Source organism: Acomys russatus, chromosome 32 (genome assembly GCF_903995435.1).
Source record: "Acomys russatus chromosome 32, mAcoRus1.1, whole genome shotgun sequence".
Taxonomy (NCBI): Eukaryota; Metazoa; Chordata; class Mammalia; order Rodentia; family Muridae; genus Acomys; species Acomys russatus.
In genome coordinates, this window is record NC_067168.1 from 31,549,624 (window position 1) to 31,573,349 (window position 23,726).

Below are 23,726 nucleotides of genomic sequence, written 5' to 3' on the forward strand. Positions count from 1 at the left end.
TGTTTGCCGGGTTAACTATTATTTTGATGGTGGTGCTGTTGGAAATTTGAGGTGTTTCCTCCCATTTTAACACTTGTGGCTTTAAGTATTCATTTCTATCATTTGTTAAGGAGTATTTGATAAAGAGGAATGCATAGGCTCCATCAAAAAAAAAGTTGTTTGTCTCTTTTGGGGCTAGAGAGATGGATCAGTGGTTAAGATGTTAAGTCACCATCTTAGGTGACTCAGGTTCAATTCCCAGCACCTACATGGTAGCTAACAACCACCTGTAACTCCAGTTCTTGGGGGTTCATCAACCAGATGGAAGCAGTAATAGAAAAAAAAATCTCTCAAAAAAATGACCTGGCAGAGCCACTGCCATATTCTACCAAATCTTTAAAGAGGAGCCAATACCAATATTTCTCAAATAGCTCTATGAAATAGGAAGGCAAAGGTCACTACCAAACACATTTTTAAAAGTCAATATCACCCTGATGCCAAACTGGACATGCTCACAACAAATCAACTACAGATAACTACCCTGATGAATATTGCTGTAAAAGTTCTCAGTAAAAATGTTTGCAAACTGCGCTCAGGAGCATAGCAAGGAGTTGGTTTCATCCTGGGGAGGCAATGTTGATTCTATAAGCACAAATCAGTAAGTCTGATCAGCAAATGAATGAATAGACTTGAGGTTATAAATCACTCAAGTAAGGCAACAAAACAAAACAAAACTTGACAAACCCAGCATTCCTTCATGATAAATGTACTTAAGAAACTAGAAATAGAAAATATGACATGAGAACTATTTCAAAACAAACCTATAAATGGAGAAAAACTGAGACCATTTCTTCTAGCATGTGGAATGAGACAAGGGGGCCCACCCACTTTTTTAATACAGTGCTCAAAACCTTAGCTAGAGTGGTAAGACAAGGGATACAAGTAGGAAGAGAAGAAGTCAAATTTTCTGGTTTGTAGATGACATGATCCTGTCCTTAGCTTAGAGATCTTAAGTATGGCAGCAGGAAACTATTAGACATGATGAACACTTCCAGCAAGATAGCAAGATACAAAAATTCTAACACAAAAACCAGTAACTTGTCTATACTTGACCATATAGAATCATGAGGTGAAAAAAAAAAAAAAAAGAATCATGAGGTGGGAGGTGGATATCATTCACAGTAGGTTAAAAATAAATAGAATTACTAAGAAAAAACTAAGAAAGGTTAAAGAGCTTTCAGAAAAGAAAAATCGAAGAAGAAAATAGCATTTGGAAAGACCCCCCCCCCATGCTAATGGATTTTCAGAATTAATGTTGTTAATGGGAAGATGACAATGAAAGAGGTCTACAGCTCCAATGCAGTAAAAATCCCAATGGCCTTTTCTTCACAGAAGTGAAGCTTCATATGGAAGCACAAAGCATGCCAAATGGTGGCCACCCTTAACAGAAAGAATAATGCTGCAAGTACCATGATCACTGGCTGCAAATTACATTACAGAGCTAGAGGAGGAAACCAACAGCAGCAATAACAACGTGGTCTACTGAACAAAAACAAACAAGTAGGCCAATGGAAGAGGACAGAGGACCCAGAGAAAAAGCCAACACTGTCCCAGTCACCCAGTGTTTGACAGAGCTGTCAAAAACCACCCAGTGAAAAGCAGACAGACTCTTTGACAATGGTACTGCGATTTCCACATGCAGATGAATGAAACATCCTACACACACACACACACACACACACACACACACACACACGATTTCCAAGTGGATCAAAGACCTTAATGTGAGACCCAAAGCTTTGAAACTGCTAAAGGAAAACATAGAGAAAATATTGCTGGGTGTAGCCATGGCCAAGAACTAGCTGAAGAGGACTTCAGTGGCATGGGAAATAAGCCCAAGAATTGACGAGTCTAGTTACATGAAATTAAAAGGCTTCTGCACAGTAGAGAAAACAGCAACCTACAGAATGGGAAGACAGCCTTTCCCGGCTATACATCAGACAAGGGTTAGTATTTAGGAGACATGAAGGACTGCAAAAATAAAATGCCAAAGGCCACATCGTGGGATAAGTAAATGGGCCAATGCCTGACTTGAGAGTTCTCAGGAGAAGAAATGCTAAAGCTAGAGAAATGGCCCAGTAGGCCCTCACACCTGTGAGGACCAGAGTTCAGATCCCAGAATCCATGCAAAAGCCAAATGGGTATCGCTGAGATCCTAGTGCGTAGGACACAGATAGGGAATTCCCAGGGCAAGCTAGCTAGCCAGGTTAGCCAAACAGCGAGCTCTGGGTTTAACAAAAGACACTGCCTCAATATATTAGGTGCGGAATGATCAAGAAAAGTATCCAGCATTGACCTTGGACTGGACATAACATACATGCACACACATATGAACCCACACAAGTACCATATAAAACACACACACACACACACACACACACACACACACACACACACAAATGAATACAAGTAGCCAATAAACATTTGAAAACCTATCCAGTATCTTTAGCCATCAAGAAAATGCAGGTTCAAACTGCTTTGAGCTTTCATCTCATCCCAGTCAGAATATCCATCAAGAAAACAACAAATGCAGAAGGTGTGAAAAGAGAGGGGCCTTGTTCACTATTGGCAGGGAATGTAAAATTGTGTAGTCACTATGGAAATCAGTATGAAGGCCCATCATAAAGCTGACAACAGAACCACAGTAGACCAAGCTATACTGCTCTTGGGAATATACCTAAAGGACTCCAAGTCAACATCCCACCGAGGTGTCGCACCCCACACACATCCCCGTGATAATAGTTGTACCGGGGCAATAGAGTCAGATGCTTCCCAACAAGTCAATGGACTAAAAAAGTGGGATCTATCGTAAAATTTTATTCAACCATAAAGTGGAAACAAAACACTAGCAGGATGCAAGTTGGAAATCATTACATGAAATGAAATAACCAAACTCAAAAAGACAAATATTATGTTTTCTTTTATATATGGAACTGAGATTTAAAAGTGTGTGTGTGTGTGTGTGTGTGTGTGTGTGTGTGTGTGTGTGTGTTGAAACTAGAACTTAAGAGATAGGGGGGAAAGAGGGTAAAGGAACAAATGATCATTTGTCTGGGGGAGAGATGGGAACCGGCCAGAAGGGGCACAGAGCACAGGAAAGGACAGTGTGGAAGAAGAATAATTAAGAATAAATATGGTAACATTCATGTACAATTAATTAAACAGCCCCATTGCCTTTTATGATAACTTAAAATATAAATTTAAAGAAATCGAGTTGGGAATCAGAGTAATCTCAGGAGGCTGAAGGAGAAAGACCGTGTGATGGCCAGACAGAGGCTTGCCTTCTCACTCGTGACGACAAGCTAGCCAGGTGTGTTCTTTGTTGCAGGCAGGAGTTCTCACGTGAGTGGGAGGAATCCATTACAGCATTGTTAAAACCACTCCAGAACATCTCTGCAACTGACTATTCAAGGAAACTTGCCAGCAGCTTCCTCCAGTAGTCAGTATTCGCTACACAGAGTGTGGCCATAAGGTTCTTAACTATCCTTCACAGATGGGGCTGTCCTGCCCATGGAACCAAGGAGCCCTTTCTTAGCTGCTCATGAAATTGGAGACAGATACTCTGTCCTTACCCTTGATGCCTGGTGACATGGATCAAGAGTGACTGGGCTTTCTGGTTTGGTTTTTTTTTGTTTGGTTTGGTTTGGTTTGGCTTTTCAAAACAGGGTTTCTCTGTGTAGTCTTGGCTGTCCTAGACTCACTTTGTAGACCAGGCTGGCCTTGAACTCACATCGATCTGCCTGCCTCTGCCTCCCGAGTGCTGGGATTAAAGGTGTGCGCCACCACGCCCGGCAGATTTTCTGAACTACAATCTCAAGTACCATTTGGACAGGAAGAGACAGGGCCTATAAAAGACCACAGAACTGGCTTGAGTCAAATGAATTACTAGTTTTTAAGAGAACTAATTAACTTCTCTTACTTTTCTTATCAGCCAAATGTGTCACGTACTTTTATTTTTCTCTGTCTGAGGCCATGTTTCTCTCCAAGTTAGTCATGGTTCCTAAACAATGCATTTGGCTGAAAACCAACTTTTCTTCTGTTTCTCCTCTTTCAGGTAGCTATAGATTTCACTGCCTCTAATGGAGACCCAAGGAACAGCTGTTCTCTGCACTATATCCACCCTTACCAGCCCAATGAGTACCTAAAGGCCTTGGTGGCTGTGGGAGAGATTTGCCAAGACTATGACAGGTAACAGACTTCCAGCATCAGCTGGGGTCTTATCTCTTGGGGGGGTTGGGGGTCCCAGGGCCCTTGACTGACAAGCAGCAAGAAATTCCAGCAACTCTTCATGCAAAGACTCATGAAAGAACGGGATAAAACCTTGCACCAAACATGTCATCCTCTCCACCTAGAGAAACTAAGTTGGTGCCACGTTCGCCTGGGTGAGCTGACAACTCCTTCTCTCGGCTTTCTGCTCTTAAGTTTGTGAAGTCGCTAGATGGTAAATCTAACTTTCATTGTGTGGACTTAGTGTGATGGTGTCCTTGCCCCTCACAGTTTGTTCATGAACCAGCATCACCCTGACCTGCTGAATAGGAGCTTCTAGGAGGTCTGGTGTACACATCTGAGTTTTAGAAGCATCTTATGTAATAGCTGTCATCTTTAAAAGAATGAAACTGTAGAAAAGATAAGTCATTTGTATATACTGTCACAGGGACAAAGACGATATTTGAACCTCGACCCTTCACACTCTACACATTGAATTCAAAATCACTGTGTTTTACTGATCACAGAAGCTACTGGTAACATTAGCAGAGAAATATGTCTGCCCAGGTGCACATCCATGTGGCCAGGAAAGTAAGTGTGTGTGTGTGTGTGTGTGTGTTGTGTGTGTGTGTGTATTCACATGTATACAGAGATGATCTTGAGATTCAATCAGTATTATTTCTTTTTTCTTTCTTTTTTTTTTTTTTTTTTTTTACTTTTTTCTTCTTGGTGACAAATATTGGCCTTTCCCACTGTAGTGTTTCCCCCAAGAGAAGTGATCAACATAAACTACAGTAAGCTGCATTTGTGCTGTCACTCCAGTGTCACCAGACAAGAGGAAGGAACAGGAACACAGATGTTTGCTTAAGGCATTTTGAGGTAGAACCAATGTAAACACAAACAGAGACATCCCAGAGGACACCCTGGTGCGATTGTGAAACAAGGCTAGTTAGTAACGAGCTGTAAGCTACTGACCTTTTAATCCAGGAAAACAAACAAGGCAGCTCTATCCTCTGGGTTTACAGACACTTCAGCACATAACATGACTTCTGTTCATCCTGAGTTTATTATTGGTAACGACCATACTAAAAACCCATTACTGCCACAGCACAGTAAAGGACACATCTTTGTGAAACCCGCAGCATGGGTTATGAGAAAGGTCCAGTCTCCTACCTGCTGAGGTCTCTGTATTCAGTCTGATCAGCAAAAATACTCCAATGTGGCAGATAGCCTCTTAGAAAGTGGGTTGCTAGATCCTGTGAAATCAAGCAGGAATAAGTATACACAAAACTCCCTGATGGCTCTTGCTGCACACCTAAAGCAAACTTCACTAATCATTTTAGATCACTGTGTTGAGGAGTGTGATGGCCGGTCTTGGCTATCCACTTGACTATATCTGGGATCAACTAAAACCCAAGCAGCTTGGCATGCCTGTGAGTGATTTCATTCTTAATTGAACCATTTGAAGTGGGAACACCCACTTTTAATCTGGATCTTATGAGGTGGAAAGATCCACCTTTAATCTGGCACACATCTTCTGGTGGCAACCTATATAAAGGACGTGGAAGAAGGGAGCCTCTGCTCTTTGCCTGCTTGCTCTCTCCACCAAGTCCATCCCTTCAGTGGCGTTAGAGTCTACTTCCTCAGAGTTCCGACATTTCCTGAAGACCAGCTGAGACATCCAACCTTGAGAACTGAACAGCAGTGGATTCTTGGACCTTCTTGTGGTAGGCAGCCATTGTTGGACTAGCTGGACCACTGCCTGCAAACCATTCTAGTAAATTCCCTTTATAGAGATATAATAGATAGACAGACAGACAGACAGATATTCATTCTATAGTCTCTGTTCCTCTAAAGAACCCTGACTAATACAAAGTGACACTTTGAATACCTAACCTTGAGATACTTACTGTAACAATGAGTTTCAGCTCTGATTTTTGTCAGGCTCCAATTCAGGCATGAATTCTAGAAAGGTTTGTATCAGATGGAGTCTTTACTAGGGAGGGAAGAGTTTGGTATGCTACACCTACACTGTGTCAGAGACTTCTTCAAGACACAGGAGTGAGAATCATCTCTCTTCCTTCACTCCCACACAGGCTTGTTAAAGATCTAGTGTAACCATGTGTATACATGTTAAGGGATAAGAAGGAATGGAGAGACTATTTTCAGAGTCCCTAACGTTTGGACCGTAAGATGCATATAAGAGGAGGTAACTTTCCCAGTGGAGTGCTACGCACTGTGCTTAGGCACAACTTATGCAGCATAGTAAGGGCTCCATGTAAAACAAAAGTTAATAACATACAAACCCGCTGAGAAGAAGGCATCCAATACTGAATTCCAAAGAGTGGAGTGGTCAGTTTCTCAGAAACTGATATTGGCAAGGCCCAGAGTCAGCATCATGATCTGGCGCCGCTTTCATTGGCTAATCTGGACAATCCCCCCTCATCAGGAAATACTTATTGGCTAATCCATGTGGGGTGTGTCCATTTCCTGGCTGCCTCACATGCAGAATGCAGACACCTTAGCCAGAGCGACGTGGACATCTCTTAAAGTTTTTGTCCCTTTAAAAACGCAAACCAGACAAGAGTTGACAGGTGTGTTGGATTCCATCAAAAACACAGATTCAATATAAACATAAGATATGTCATCTTAGGACTTATTTGGAGTTGTTAGAGATGGTTCCTTTTACATTTTAGTAGTGTAAGTCTGAAGTCATCATTCCCAGCTGAACAAGAAAATCAACTTTGGGCAGGCCAGCAGAGCAACATTTTATTTGTGTTTAAAGAAGGCAGCTCAACATTAAAATGGGCAAATTCTACAGAAGAAAAGGAGGTTTTGAAAAAGAAAAAACTCCATGCTCTTTTAAGAGACTCCCTGGGAGAGTGGAGAAAGCAAGCTGCTCCTATGAAAGCTGACAAGGCTCGGCAGTTTCTCCTTTGTGTGGGTGGATAGACAGTAGACAGGCAGAGTCAGGAAATTTCAAGTTGAGGTTCTGGAATTAATTTATTCTTGCCTCAAAGTCAGAGAGGTTGGTGCTTAAAAAGAAACACTTCCATTAAAACGGACAGAAGGCGTCATCCTCCTCCCCCAACCCCAAAGAGGTGTTCAGTTCCCATGAGCTTCAGCAACTCCTCTCTACCTCTGACAGCCACGGGTTTTCTCTTTGCCTTGTACAGTCATCAGTACTAGATCATTAGCATGTGACCCACTGAGCAGAACAACTTGAGGGGTACATGCAGCTCTTCTCCAAATGGCCTTGAAGGGAGGCTCCCCCAACCACAAAATAGCCATCCCCAAATCAAATGTTGCTGGCTGGCCCACACTACTCTGCTCCCCCCCCCCCCATCTGCAAGGTCATTCACCAGCCCATCTGCCTCTCCTGCAAACACACAGGAACAAAGACACACATGCATGCATGCACATGTTCACACACACACCCCTGGGCATACACACTTACACATTCTCTGCTGTAGCACTCTTCCAGTAAGTGCTGTTGAGGCAAAACCTACAGCTCCCATCTTAAAGGGAATAAGAGTTTACTCTGGAGCCATTTTGAATGGCCTGGGAACACAGATTTAGGTCCCCCCAAATGACAGGTTCCAATGTGGAAGCAACTTCATAAAGTTTTATAGTTTTACTGGACAACAACAACAACAAAAAGACATAAATCCAGGCAAGTTTAAAATATACCTGTGGGTACATCAACAAGGCTAGTACAGTAAGATGGAGGGGGTGGGACTTTTCTATAGGTCCAAGATGCTATCTGATAAAATTCTTTGCTTTGGGGTTGGTAGAAGCCAGTGGTTCTGTTAAACCAATAGATTCCAAGCGTTTTTTTTTTTTTATCTACTAGTCACAGGATATTAGTGTCAACTTAGAGGTGGGTACAGACTGGCTCTCCTGGGAGCTAACACTAGCCTGGGATAACACAACTAGCCTCTGCTTCTGAGCTTTCCAATCTCTCCACAGCATTGAAATCATGATCAATCAGTGAGTCTGTGCAGAGACAGCTTCTGTTGTTCAAGAGTTTCCATTTCTCAGCATCCACTCTCCCCCACCTCAGTGTCAAAGTAGCATACTTTCCTTGGGACCATACGGCTATGGGTCTCAGAGCACCTGAACTGTCCTCTAATGAACAAACAAGCTTTGTTAGCACAGGTCTGCAATCTCAGCAACTTCGGAATGTGAGACAGGGAGATTGCAAGTCCAAAGCCAGCCTGAGCAAATTAGTCATACCTTGTCTCAAATTTTAAAAATAAAAATAAAAATAAAAACAGAGCTGGAGTTGTAGTTCAGTGGAAGAGCACTTGCTTAGCAAGCATGAGACCCTGAGTTTGGTCCCTAATACCGTGAACAAAAAGGGGAAGGAGTGAGAAAAGGAAGGCAGTCTGTCTGTCTGTGATCTAGAGAACAGAGACCAAATGCATCGTTCTGCAAGCACAGAGTGCCGGTCTGAAGAAGTGGCCGTCTCAACATGAATTTGGGACATCAGAAAGAAAGGCAGGAGGGTGATAGGTCCTATATTAGAGGACATCTTAGAAGTAAAACTCAAGCTGACAGGTGTCTAGAAGTGTAGGGTACTGGGTTGGTCAGCAGAAGATGGGGGTTCTCTCAGTATAGCCTTGGCCATACTCCAGCTCGTCCCAGCAAGGTTCTCATCTTCGCACACCAAAAACCACTTAGGAGCTTTCAAAGATGCTATTGATTGGGCCTCGCCTCCATGGGCTGATTTCATTGTCTTCTGTGCATCCAGAAATCCTGATTGTGCTGTTGTTACAGTAATGGGTATCCAGAGTTGAAATCCACCCATTAAGTCAGGAGCACTGGGTCAGTTAGAATCCCAAGGTCCCTGCAGCATGTCCTAGGTATCACTCTCCTGTGTAGGTCAGCAAAGATAAAAAAATTTAAATGGCAGAATTTTCTCCATGTAGTTCACAGTCTGCTGGAACACAGAGGTATGTCAATAAATTGTGGTGACTCAGGTGTTGTGCCTCATACCTGAAAGTCCAGCACTAGTGAGGCTGAGGCCAGAGGACCACAGGAGTTCAAGGGCAGCCTGGGATACATGGAGAGACTATATCTCAAAATAACAAAACAAGCATAGTCCCAGATCAGCATGGCCTAGAGAACCCTTCCTGTGTAAGGATGGAAAGTGCGTACGGAAAGGAAGGGCCCCACCTTCCCTGCTGAAAGGAGGGTGGGCAGGAAGAGAATCTTGGCAGCGGTTACTGGGGTTAATCAGAATTCTGTCTCTGTCTCTGTCTCTGTCTCTGTCTCTCTGTCTCTGTCTCTCTCTCTCTCTGTCTCTGTCTCTCTGTCTGTCTGTCTGTCTGTCTGTCTGTCTCTTTCTCTTTCTCTCTCTCTCTCTACACACACACACACACACACACACACACACACACACACACACAGACGTTATTAGAATATAGATGTGCTTGTTCATTAGACCAGACAAGCCTGCTATGGAGAGCGGAGTTCACAATGGTGATAGAAAGAGTATGAGGTTCTAATGACAGGTAGGTCTGGGTTCACCTCCCAGCTCTGTACCTTTGTTCTCATGAGATTTATTTGTCTTATGGCAAATCAAATGTGCATCTAATTTTCTTTAGAAAATTTCCTTTGCAGACCCCAGGCAGTTCTGCTTATGGTAAATAATCAATGATGGGAGGTATTATCTTTAAGATTCTAATTTCAATCTTTAAAAATAAACTGATGACAAAAAGAGAAAGGATTATAGTGCCATATCCAAGGGCCATGCTGGACAAATGACCCTTAGGGTTTTGTTCCTTTGACTGTTTGGTTTGCTCATTTGCCTCTAAAGAATTCTGTAAAAAATGTGCAGGCCTCACACATTATTTCATTGATAACATCTAACTTTCTTCATCATGAGTTTAAATATTGATAAGAATTGAAAATTCTGTAGTGTTACAAATATGAACATTTAAAAAATAAACTCTCATGTAACGGCTGTAACTGTCCATTAGAATAGAATTAGAATCTATATGCCGTGCAGGTTAGATCTTGACCACCATTTTTTTTAACAATACCTGAATCAGCTCTTCAGTTTCATATAAAAAGTTTGTCTCTATACCAACTCATTTTCTGTCCCCATCCTCCATAGAATTTGGCTGCAGTGTATCCTTTTTAAACCCATGTAACATATTTTTAATTTAGTGTCAGGGAGAATCAAACCCAGAGCCTCGTGCATGCCAGACACTCCACTCTCTAAATTCCTTCTCCAGACCTCACTGTATCTTTGTCAATTTATTTTGAAGTCATTTTGCTGGTCCCCTATATCACATATGTTTGTAAGGAAAACAAGGATATTGTATGCATGTAATTTTTCATTTCTAAATTGATTCATTATGAAGAGATTCAAACTATTCTAAAAATATCTCTGGATTGGATTATATTATAAGTGTCATTTGAATGTTATTGATCTAAAAAGCATTCATACGTTGAGAATTTCAGTAATTAGTTATTATATATAGGAAGTATATAAAGATTTTACAAATCAGCACTCAATGAAATAGTGTATGTGAGGGGGCTCCAACTTGTTTATATATCTATGGATGAGGGCTACCTGTTGCTCACAATGCAGAATCTAGCATAACCTCTAACTCATCTTCTTCTTTGTCAATATAATACGAAGAAATTTGTCCTTATAAACAAATATGTGAAAGTGGATTTTAACCTACAGTGTTGCTCAACTCTTTCAAAGATATACCCCCCACAAAAAAATATCCCATAACAGTTAATAATCAACAACTATTCAGGGTATAGAGTCTGAAGAGATGGCTCAGCAATTAAGAATAGACACCTTAGCTGTTAAGAGCACTTGCTTCCCTTGCAAAAGATCTAAGTTCCGGTCCCACATCAGGAAGCTGGAAGCACCTAAAGCTCCAGCTCCAAGACAGCTCCCTCTTGTGGCCTCCACAGGCACCTGCACTCACATGTTCATGCCCACAGACAGATAAACACACACATTGTTAAGAGAGAAAAAAAATCTTTGAAAATTTTATTACAGATGTTTGTGCCATGGTACACATGTGGAGGTCAGAGGACCTCTTTCAGGAGTTGCCTCACTGCCACTCCCATGTGTGTCCCAGGAATCAATCAACTTCAGGCCATCAGACTCAGTGTCAAGCGCCGCTACCCACTGAGCTGTCTTGCCACCCCACACAAAATGCTTTTGACAGTAACATGTCCTGAATTCTTCCTTTTACACAGTGCTAGAGATAGGACCCCAAAGTCTTCTACATGGTGCCTAGGTGTTCTACGATTGAGCTACACCCCTAAGCAATCTTTAAAGTGAAAATTGACAATGACCCGTGTTGCAGAAGATTGCGTTGCTACTGAATTTTGTAGAATTTTTCCTTTACTCAGTGTTTGAATCTTATGTATGATGTTTGAATCTTGGTACTCCGTACCTGGTACCTAAATCCCATAGAGTAAGTAGTTCCTTTACTTGGCATTCAGTTTTTATTCTCTGAAGCAATGTAGCATGGCATTGGAGACTCAGAGCAGGTAAAGAAAAGAGTGATTATAAAGGGAAAGGTGTGAACAAGGTCAGGCATCACCAACACAGATGTCCCCAGAAGATCAGCGTCAGCATAGGATATGTGTGGAAGTAGAGGAGTTGAACACTGATTTCCCTTTTTCAAAATTTCACTCTCAGGTCCCCACTTTCCATCCATGGACCTCAGTTTTAATATGACTGTTTGGAAAATTATTTTCATCAAATACTGAAGGGCCATCGTGTTGTCTTCCATTGGCATGTAGATTGGGTAATTTCCCTTGACATATTTAGCTCATGCTTTAAGCTCAGTGATTTTCCTTAATAGAAAGAGGGGAAAATATGCTTAAAAATCAAATTTCATGGGGAAAAAAAAAGATGAATCGTTAAAAAAAAAGAAAGAAAGAAAGAAAGAAAAAGAAAAAAAAATCAAATTTCACAAATGGAGGCATTTGGACACAGCCATCTCCTATGACTCTAAGGACAAATGAAATGTCACCATGGGAGAACACGAACCCTGTGTTGTGTTTTATGCAGTTTTATTCTGACAGTAAGAAATGTTGTTGTCACCAGTATGGTAACATGCTCCTGAAACTTCCAATGGGCCAAGGCTGCTAATGGCCCTTTTGCTAGGTGCCTGGTGGGTCTACTTGTAACTTCTTTGAAGTGTTCTCCTATTAAAGCTTTCTTTTGTTCAACTTCCCTTCCTTAGTCCTTGCGTAAGAGTCCTTTCTGGCTGCTTTTATTTTTAAACAGGAGGAACTGGCTTCAAGTCTATTGTGCTCGGCTTGGAATTTTCTCTCCGGTATGTTTATTAGGTAGAGGCTTTCTAGTGGCTGACTTCAGAGGACTCAGCCCTTCTGGCTCATTAATTATTCTCCTTGTAGGCGGCATTTTCCCTACCACCTTACTGCCAAACCTCAATTACATAACAGCATAACAGTGCATGAGGCTCAGCAAACTCCAAATCCCCAAGGGTGGTTTAGCAGGCATAAAAGGAATATCATTAAAGCGCTGGGTTAGTGATTGGAAGCAGATACAACATTAGCTCTGCCCCCCTTAAAAAAAAAGAAAGAAAGAAAGAAAGAAAAGAAAGCTCACCAAAGAGAAAAGTAAAGGATGTGACTACTCCTCCAGGCTTCCTGGTTCTGACTCCAGAGGCATGGCTGCAGTGCGAGACCCCTGCTCCTCTACCTTAGCCAGCAGGCTCCTGCCTTGCCTACCACTCTTTTTAAACTACCTGGAGGAAGTGCTGAGGCAAAGTCTTTAATCTTTCCAAGGACCAGGAGGCTTTTGTTTGTTTGTTTGTTTGTTTGTTTTTGTTGTTGTTTTGTTTTGTTGTTGTTTTTCTTCCTTAGAGCTGTGGCTAAGCCTTTATAAACTACAGTGAAGTACTTTTCTTTCTCAGCGATAATACTTTCTCTAATACATGCTGGATGAGGTGTTCAGCAGAGCCTGGCTTGACATAGAAATGAGGAGACAGAGGGAGTGTGTGGGTTTTTAACAGAGCATTTAAACCTTCACTTTGGAGACCTCTGGTTTCTCTAGCTCTGTAACCCCATCTGTGTGGAGCTGACTGTGTGTTGGAAGGTTTTGTCAAAGCTCTAGTCAGTTGCTAACGACTTCTGCATCAGCTAGGAAGGGATGGCTGAGAAGCTGGGTTTGTTGCTTTGAATTTCTTGAAGTCACCCAGAAGGTGGGGAATGGCCCGGGTTGATGCCCTCTTTTCTTGCAGAAGATATTCAGAGGGGAACTCTAATCTGAATTCCTTTTTTTTTCCCCTTGACTAATTCTATATGGAACTGAAAAATGTAGAAATTGCTCCAAGAACAAACCTCAGTTGTGTTCTTAATAGGAGAGGAAAAACAAACAAACAAACAAAGGTAAATGGCACAAGAAGGACATGGCATCTGCCAAGATCAGTATTCCGGAGTACCACCGCAGCACATGATTTGCTTAAGAAAAGTCTTGGTGTTTGCTGCTGGGGGGGGGGGCAGGCAGGGGGGGACCTAGCTACTAGAATTGCCAGTAGATGTGTAATACTACATATGGTTAGTAAACTACAATGGTAGTTAGAAAACCTTGAGCCTAGGAATCCTGGAATTCTCTGGTGATGACTTTTACTCAGTCTTTCTAAGAACAGAGTTAGCAGAACGCCCAGGGTAGTATATAAGTATACCTAGAGCCTGGGAACGTGCTCTGAATGTTAACGCCTTTCTCCTCCAAGCGCAGGACAGCTAGGGTTAACATATACAACACGCATGAACACACAACTTAAGAGACAAATTCTAGTGATCATAAAAGAGACCAAGACCAATAAAGGGCAAGTGTGACTCTCATGGATCTTCATGAGAGTTATGCTGTACAGATCCATGGCTTATGGGGTTAAATGCATGGCTTAGCTATCACTGGCTGCTTATTGAGTAGAAAGGAAAACTACGGTGATGAAGATGAGGAGGGCACAGCACGCACGGTCAGGGTGGGATGGCGGCAGGAGTGTAAGATATTAATACAGAACGTGCTGTACGTGTCTACAATCCTGGCACTCGGAAGGCTGGTGCTGAAGGACTGCCACGTGTTAGAAGCTAGTCTGGGCTAATTTGCAAATTCTAGATCCATCTGGGCTTCAAACCGAGGCCCTGCCTAAGAAACCTGTGAGCAACAACAACAAAAAGATATGAACACCGAAGTCAGGGTCCCTTTGACTTGAGGAAGTAAAAAAAGGCATGCGAGCAATTTCTCATTGCTGGTGTAAATGTTAATGTGGAGGACTCAGCGAATCCTGTAATGAAACAACGCCTGTCAACATTCCTGCTGCTTTCTCATGTCTCCTCAGATTCTGGATTGTCTGTGTTAGAACCCTGCCTCTAATCAGCAGTATGGTCTTGAGTGATTTCTCCTCAATGTGTCTGCCTACATAAAATAATAGTAATAATAATAATAATAATAATAATAATAATAATAATAATAATAATAATAATAAATCTCTTGCTTCAATTTTTTAAATTATACATTTGGAAAATCCTAATTCAGCCTATGATTTTAGTTGCCAAATTCCCCCCAGGAAACAGAAAATCGGAATTAGCGGGTGGGATGTGTGCAAATCCATGTCCTCTTGGCCATCGAATTTAGTAAAAGCCTTAAGGGAAGAGGCTATCTACTAATGAGCAATGAACATTAAGGACTGTTTCTTAATTTTGATTATGTATGGTATTGCATGAGTCAGCGTGCTCTAGTGAGGTTAGGCAGGCTCGTATTTCCCTTCCTTCTTAGACCAATGGATGAAGCAGTTCCTTTTTTTGTTTGTTTGTTTAATTCCAGTGACAAAATGTTCCCGGCTTTTGGGTTTGGTGCCAGGATACCCCCAGAGTACACGGTGAGTGCGTGGAGGTAGCATCTTGTCCTGCACTGTGGTCCAGGTGATCTCATTTCTGCAGTCTCTTCCTGCTTATCCTCGATAGAACTATAAAGGTCCAGTCCAGAGTTCAGGGTGTTCTGGGTATGTTTTTCAAAGGTCCAATTACAGAGTTTCTTGATTTAACTCATTGTCAATATGGTGAGAGGCTGAGAAAACACCCAAAACATTCAACTCAAGGGACCCAAACAAAATCCATTCAGATCTTCCCTAGGGATTGCATTTGCCAGTGTGTCTAGTATGTAGCTTGGGTCCACGAAGGAAGATCTTGCAGGCTAAAGAAACACTTGAGGTAAATAAACCAAGTAGGGCATCTGGAAGTGAGTTCGCTTGCCTTGACCCTGAGGAGGATGAAGAGACAGTGGGCACACACCAGCTGTTTCACCTATGGCCTCCCACTAAGAAAGGAAGTGTCTGCCTTTTAATGAGGTGACCTATTTTTTAGCACCCAAAGAGACTCGGTGGTCAGAAATAGCCTTTGAAATGGAATCTTCCATGAAATTCCATAAAACTGTCCAGATGCCAGACTACGCCCATTTCTTTTATCAGATTTTAGGGGAAAAGAAAATCGCAGGTAGTGTGTCATCTGTCCTTCCACTTAGGCACCGCCAGGCAGGGGAGCTTGTGGTGGAAGATTACAGGGTATATGGCTTTATTTGTTTATCTTTTCAGAAGTAGCAGGCATTCTATTTCACCTGAGTGCACATCAAGATCCCTGTGCACTGTAATTCTGTGTGTCAGGATGATCCTTAAATGTCAAACGCTTAGCTGGTGCCTCCATAAGCAACACCAAGTCTATCCAACAGCTTATGTTAATTGGGTTGTTTTTGGTTTTTTTGTTGTTGTTGTTGTTGTTTTTTAATTTCTGTGTGCAAGTAAAAGCTGATTCAACTTTAACCCTTCAGTCTATGGCCAGTTGAGTCTAGAAACTATTTATAGTTACCCTTTCTTAAACCTTTCCTTTTTTCCTTTTTCTTTCTCTCTCTCTCTTTTTTTCCCCCCTTTAGATATGTTTTACTCTCCCCCTCCTGCCAGCATTTATCTGATTCTAGAAAATCTTCCTGTCACCTTAGCTCCACAGGGAGCTGAGAATTCACCCTCTGGCTCAGATTGATTGCATACAGGCTTAAAATGGTGCCTGCGGCTTAACTCATGAATGTAAGGCCTCCTTCCCAAGCCCCAGTACCTCCTTATTAGATTCAAGTTGTAATTCTCCTTTCCTCCTCTTTTAAAATTTTAATCGGTGTCTAGGTCTCTCATGACTTTGCAATCAACTTTAATGAAGACAACCCAGAGTGTGCAGGTAAGTCATAACTCTAAAGAAAGCCAGCGTCCTGGAGCCTAACTGTGTGCACTCTTCTAGGCTCAGCGTCTTCCTACTAACACACAGCGCCTGAGTTGTTAGTGGCCACAGCTCAGAAATAGGCTCTGAGAATCCAACTAAGCCACACCGCTCCACAGAGAACTGAGTGCTACGTTACAGAGTGGGTCTGTGCACCCTGCAAGAGACAGAATGCAGGAAGAAATCGGGATTTGACCAACACCCTGGATTCCCCTAGCCAAAATAAAGTTAAACAAAATAAAAGGAGCTAAAATGATAATTGTTCAAAATTAAATTCTAGTTGTTTTTTTAAATGGGAGAATGGCCCATGATTGAGAAAGATGAAACACTCCTCTCTCTCCTTCTCTGCTTTTCACCTGGACTTTTCCCAGTTTCTTCCTCTCTGGGCAGGTTTACAGAAAGAGGAAAAGATAGGAACTTTCATGGTTTTGTGCAAGAGAACGCTCAAAGACTTAAAGGCTCAATCTAGTCCATTTTACTTTGTTTTCTCCTTCCTAGAATTTCCTGAGCATGCTTTCACAAAGTAATGATGCTGAAAGAAGAATGAGAATTATGATACGTTCTGCCTTCGAATAAGTAGCAACCAGAGCCAAGTGCCTTTGGGGCTGGGAGGGCAGACATTTCTAGGGCATAAGTGTCCATGTTTCTCTCCTCCTTCTTATTGAGGAAAAAGTGGGCTGCACCACAGTAGGTGGAGGGTGGAGAACATTCTGCATATTCCTTTCTCAAAGTTGGCATTTAGTGTCACTATGACACTATGACATCAGTATCACTGCATCTGAGCACAGTGACCTCAAGTCACGATCTCCATTATCCTAGTACTCCTTTCCCCATTGCTGAACCCCACCTTACTGTGATTTGGGCTCCTCTAGTCTCCAGACATCTGTAGCCTAGCTGAAGCCCTGCGCTTCCAGGTCAGGTTTAGACTCTGTCACAAGACAGTAAGGTGGTTTCCCACCAAAGGAGACTGGAGTACACACCCTGGTGTTCGCCATTTCACGCTGTCACAGTCCTATTAGCTTTGGAAAGGAAATCAAACTTGCTTATCTTAAGCAAAAGTTTTCAGGCCAGAAAAAAAGAAGAAGGAGGAGGAGGAGGAGGAGGAGGAGGAGGAGGAGGAGGAGGAGGAGGAGGAGGAGAGGAGAGAGAGAAGAGAGAAGAAGAAGAAGAAGAGAAGAAGAAGAAGAGAAGAAGAAGAGAAAAGAAGAAGAAGAAGAAGAAGAAGAAGAAGAAGAAGAAGAAGAAGAAGAAGAAGAAGAAAGAGCTTCTGTTTGGCATCCCTTTGCTTTTGTTCTGCATAGTAAAATAATTTGGTGTCTACCTTTGGAATGACAGGCTTCAGGCTGGCCAAGGTGGGCGGAGTATTTCCAATAAGGTTAGAAACCTGTATAAGAGAAAACAAAATAAAATTTGCTCATCCGAATTGTCCATAAGCTGATTTGCAGCATGTGATGGCTTTGGAAAGCAATTCTGTGACTGCCTATGGTCAAAACCAAGAGCAGAGTGCTGCTTTGGTACCAGGAAGAATAGAAATATGAGATAGAAAAGTCATATAGGCAGCAACAGCATCCACGTGAATAAAATGGATTTATAATGGCAGTTTATTCATAATGGTCTTCTGTGGGGACAGACTGTAATGGGGCTGACAGAACTGCCTCTCCCAGCAGAATCCCAGCCTTTTCTATGTCCTGAGCTCATGTGACCTCAGGGTGAATGTCCTTCTTTAAGTGAATGGTTGACATCAGTCATCTCATAACTACCAGGCTATGAGCGTGCCGGCTGTGTGCACACTCAAGGCCCACCCCTGTGTGCTCAGCGCTGCTGTGAGCTCCTTGCAGGGATACAGACATGAATGAGTCATGATCCTTGGCTTTAGTGGGAGTAATAGATAGAGCTATGGTCACACATGCCTGTGACAGTTACAGGCAATCCAGGGATACTTACTCTAAAATCGACAACATTATTTAAAAAACAAAACAAACAAACCAAGCAGCCCACTCAAGCCACCTTGCTTAGTAGTTCTTTGAGCTCAAACACCTGCACTTACATGCTAAGTCTGCAACTCACTTTCTCTGGGACCTGGGGCAGTCCGTGTAACTTGTGTGCACCTCTGCTTTTCCACCTGTAAAATGGGAGCAGCCTCTGCCTCCTTACACCATAGTGGCAGTTCGTGGAAACAGTTGCTTTAGACAACTCACTGTGATTTGATTTCCGTGGGGGAAGGGAGGCAGCAATATACTGACCTGGTATTTCCTCTTGAGCTAAGATTCTACTTGTGGTATGCATGAGGACTATCGGGGGAAAGTTTTGTTGTTGTTGTTTGTTTGTTTGTTTGTTTGTTTTGCTTTTGTGTGAATGAAAATATATATGAGGGGACTATGGAACTGTTGATTTTTTTTCTAATCTCACCTTAGGGATTCAAGGAGTCGTCGAAGCCTATCAGAGCTGTCTTCCCAAGCTCCAGCTTTATGGTCCCACCAACATTGCTCCCATCATACAGAAGGTGGCCAAGTCAGCCTCAGAGGAGACAAACACTAAGGAGGCCTCGGTAAGGAGAGGGACAGGGGTTTACCCGGCCTCGCTCAGATATTGGTTGTAATGCCCATGCTAGCCTGACAATCAGTTCTAGTTTTTTTCTCTGTCTTCGATATCTTCATCTAAGAAAAGAGGAAGTTAATTTAACCCAAATCTGCTGGCATGGTGAAGCTTAGGGTAGACACAAATGTCTCTCTTTGTCTGAACTCTATAGTGGAAGCTACCAAATTCACTAGATTTTTGTCGTGCACACCTCTTGTCTCAGGAAAGGAGATATAAGTCTAACAATAAGCTTGTTTTCCAACTGACACAGACTACAGATAGAGGCAGCGTTTGCCACATAAAGAAAACAGTAGTTGAAGGGTTGGGGAAGTGCTCAGGGGGGAAATGTTACAGTTTCTCTCTTAACCTGGCTAAAACTCAAATAATTGAGACGGGACTATTATGTTGTTTAACATACTTTACGGCACCACGACTGCCCAATGTGAGCCTGTATCAGCTCTCTATGCAAGTCTGGCTTCCTCCCAGCATACATCCCTGAGTTACTCACACTTTATGGCATTCTCTGCTCAGCTGCTCTGGAACCCTGCCCGTGGCTGAATCCTCTCTTCCTCTCTTTCTTTTCTCCTTCCCTGGCTGGCAGGAAGTCCAGCCCTTTTTCTCTCCCCTACTCAGTTTGGCTGCTAAGCTGTTTTATTGGCATACCAGGGGACAATTGGGGAGCAAAACGTACACAACACTGAGACAGGGGATTCTCAGAACAAGCATTGGAACAAGATGCAAGGGGCACAGAAATCAGCATTTGACTCTTTACATGTTATTGCGCCTACATGAAAGAGCACTTGCGCTGTAACCGTGAGAAAGTGAATTTCAAGCCACAGCACCTACATAAAATCCCAGGCATGGTTGTGCATGCCTACAAGCCCAGATTCACTCAAAGTCAGAGGCAGCCTAATACCTAGAGTTCTCTGGCCATGGAGCTTAGCTGAAACCTTGAACTTCAGGGTAAGTGAGAGGCTTTCTCAAAACAATAAAGTGGAGAAAGACAGAGGAAGGCACCCAATATCATGCTCTGACCTCCATCCACATGTGTGTGAATTGGTGCATGCACTCTCATACTCCAGTGAACAGGGGCTGGAGAGATAGCTCAGAGGTTAAGAGCACTGACTGCTCTTCCAAAGGTCATGGGTTCAATTCCCAGTAACCTCATAGTGCCTCACAACCATCTATAATGAGATCTGGTGCCTTCTTCTGGTGGGCAGGCAGAATACTGTATACAGAATAAATAAATAAATCTTTTAAGTGTATACAAAATACCACAACAAGCATTTGCTTCAATTTTTTTTAAAGGAAAAATGCAAACTACGTCCACAAAGCCAAAAAAAGTTGGAGCCTTTCTCTTAACATTTTAGAAGTAAATATATCTCCCAGTACTTTTCTGCGTGTTGTTGAATGGTGTCAGTATGTCTCTACCTAGCATTATGATGTCTTTCAGATGGAGTACACACTACAAGATACAGCTGTCTAAAAAGCTCTGTGTAACTTGATCATGGGTTCCAGGATGCCACATTTTCATAAAGAAGATAACATTCGGGCTGGAGAGGTGGCTCAGAGGTTAAGAGCACTGGCTGCTCTTCCAAAGGTCCTGAGTTCAACTCCTAGCAACCACATGGTGGCTCACAACCATCTATAATGTGATCTGGTGCCCTCTTCTGGCCTGCAGGCAAAACACTGTATGCTTAATACATAAATAAATCTTTTTTTAAAACCCAAAACATTCTACCCTTATCTTGCAATAACTCCCCTAACCTGCTTGCACTGCACCCCTATTCCCTGTGTTAGGATGGATTGAGGACCAGATTTTTATCAAATCTCAGCCACTACTGTTGTGCACTGGAGCATGTCCTCTCTCAGTCACCCAGAGACAGATGTGACAATTCTTTGTCCTCACTCACTCCCTTTTACATGGGCATTTCCATAGTATCTCCCATTTAATATACAGGTGTGCCTGCTTGGTCTCACTTTCCCTTTAACAACTGTTAAAGGTGTTATCACCCTAGGCAGCCAATTCATTGGAAGTCATCTGCTTTGCTTGTCTCCATCTCTCCTCATGCTGGCCTCTCTCCACAAGCCTGTGGGAGTTTCCTCCCCTATTTCCTCTGAAGACTATACTTGTCAAAGCTAGACATTCCATCCTGATGTCTCACTGACCACTCCATTAGACTCCATAGAGATGGAGTCTGCCTTCTCCTCTTCCTCCCCACCTCCTCTTTCTATGGCTCCTCACATCACCATGCCGAATCTCCAGAATTCAGCCTTTGAATCTCCTCTGTTCTCTCTCTGGGGTGATCTTGTTCATTTTTGTGGCCTCAGCTTCTTGTATGCTATGATTCTCAAATATGTATCATTCGCCCAATTTGCCTCTGAACTTCAGATCCATCATTCAACTGTTTCTCAACATGTCCATCTGGATGTTGAAAGCACAGATGCAGCCTCTCCAACTCAGAGCCCTCTGTTGTCCCCCCCCCCATCTCTCTCCATTAGTTCCTCCCCCACACACCTGTTGAGCCTTCCCTCCCTGAATCCCTGTCTTCCTGGGCTTTATCACTATGCACCGAGTTGCTCAAATGATCACCTTGAAGTAACCTGGGCTCCTTGGCTTACCTCGCGTCTTTTCTTCTTGTTTCCTCTTGCCTAATGACCCACAGCCCTAGGCAACATAAAACCACAATACACGTTCATTACCTTCACATTTTCTGTGGATCAGAGACTCAAGCAGAGCTGGCTGGTGTGGCCCAGGCTTAGGTCTCTCCCAAGGTTGCAGTTAAGATACTGGCCGGGGATGAGGTCCTTTGAAGGGTGGCCTGGGGCTAAAAGCTCTGCTAATGAGATGGCTTGGTCATATGCCTGGCATGTGGATGCTGGTTGCTGGTCAGAGACCTCATTCCTTCATTGCCCAAGAGAATAGTAAAGCCTCCCGTAGCACAGAGCTCGCCCTTCCCAGTCTACTGAAGAGAAGACAAATAAGGAATAACTGTGTCTCCTAACTTACCACAGAAGACTCACTCCATCATCTCATAATACCCTGGACCATTCCAATTCAGTATGAGGAAAGCCAACACAAGGACATAAACCAGGAAGTAAAAGTGGCTGGATGCCATCTTGAAATCCTGCTAACACTACCCCTGCCCCCCCCCCCCCCCCGCTCCAATCCATCAGCAAATTGTGATGCTAATCTATCTTCAAGCTATAACTCCCATCTTACCACTTCTTACTACCTACATGGCTACGGTCTGCTCTGTACCACTGTTTTCATTGATATCAAAGCAAATCTTAAGTGGATTCTGTACTTCACCTTTCCCTTGGTGTGCTTCATGCAGAAAAAAATGAGACTGATCTTTGGAGGGTGGGGGGACAGTTAAGGGGCTGGCAGTGTAACTCAGTAGACAGAGTGCTTGCTTAGCACGCACAAAGCCCTGGACTTAATCCCTACGATGGCATAATATAAGTAATGCCAACATTCGGGAAGTGAAGACAGGAGGATTAGAAGTTTCTGGTCATCCTCAGCTACCCTGAAACACGCAAGTATATCTCTCTAGCCCCTAAAATAGATTCTTAAAAATTAAACTAAAATTGCATTCTTGCCAAAACTGGGCAAGGGGAAGCTGAGAAGGCCAGGCTCCTTTTCTTTGTGTGCGAGAGTATCTCATACGTCTTTGCAATTTCCTGCAGCTTAACTTTAAGAGTAGATGCTTTCAATCCCCCTAGGGGACCAGGCCTACAAAAATGAAGGGACAACAGCAAAGATACAGGTGTGGATTTTGTGCCAATATAAGCCAGCATGAGGTTGTGGCCACCACTAACGACTCCAAGGCCAGGTGAGTCTGCTTTTGAAGAGACTGAGATAAGTCAAAAGGCAGAACCGCATGTAAAAATCATCTATAAACAAAACGCCACATAAATAACACCTCCTGGATATGTGTGAATTTACATATTCGCTAGCAGTTTCTCCCGCTGTTGGACACTGTGGCCTGGGCTTCCTTGTTACCCCTAATGAGGGGCATGAACTTATACTCCTTAGACAAGCTGTGTCAGGGGATCTTGCAATAGGATTTTTCTTTTTGATATTGTTTTGCTATTGTAGAATTCTTCTAGGGGTGAACATGCCTCTCCATAGACCTCAGGTATCCTCATAGATGATAATAGTTCACACATGAGCACTTCCCCAAGCTGACTTTGGAATGAGCTGTTGCTACTGCTTTATTTGGAAATTTCCATCTGGTTCAATACCATAGTCTATAACTTATTAAAGTTAGTACATTAAACCAGGAAGAAACAGATTCTAGAATATTTGCACTCTCCACTCTCTTGACTCCAGAGAGTTCTTAACTTTTGATGTTGTTGTGAGTTAGTGTGTTTCTCTTCATTCTTACTCACGCACTAGTCTTCGTGCTGCTGAGGACCAACCCATGATCTCCCATGCCTGACAAGTGCTCCACCAGTAAATTTTAATTCCTCTGCCTGGAACGTCTTAATCTCCCACGCTTACTTCCTGCAATGATCAGGCATATTTGGGGGACTGTGTGGAAAGTTCTCTTGGGGTTCGGCCTGGGTTTCATCTCCCTAAACCTCTTCCCTCCCATCTCACAGTGAGGCTAGGGTAGTGTATTCAT

At 42.8% G+C, this 23,726-nt stretch overlaps 1 protein-coding gene across 1 annotated transcript in view; it reads left to right on the plus strand.

Moving 5' to 3' along the window:
• The window catches only part of Cpne4 (copine 4), a 433,114-nt gene that overhangs the window by 398,992 nt on the left and 10,396 nt on the right, over positions 1-23,726 (plus strand). The window contains exons 11-14 of the mRNA XM_051140534.1: positions 4,094-4,227; positions 15,083-15,137; positions 16,428-16,479; positions 18,933-19,066. Of these exons, the coding sequence (XP_050996491.1) occupies positions 4,094-4,227; positions 15,083-15,137; positions 16,428-16,479; positions 18,933-19,066 (375 nt within the window). The remainder of the gene's footprint in view (positions 1-4,093; positions 4,228-15,082; positions 15,138-16,427; positions 16,480-18,932; positions 19,067-23,726) is intronic.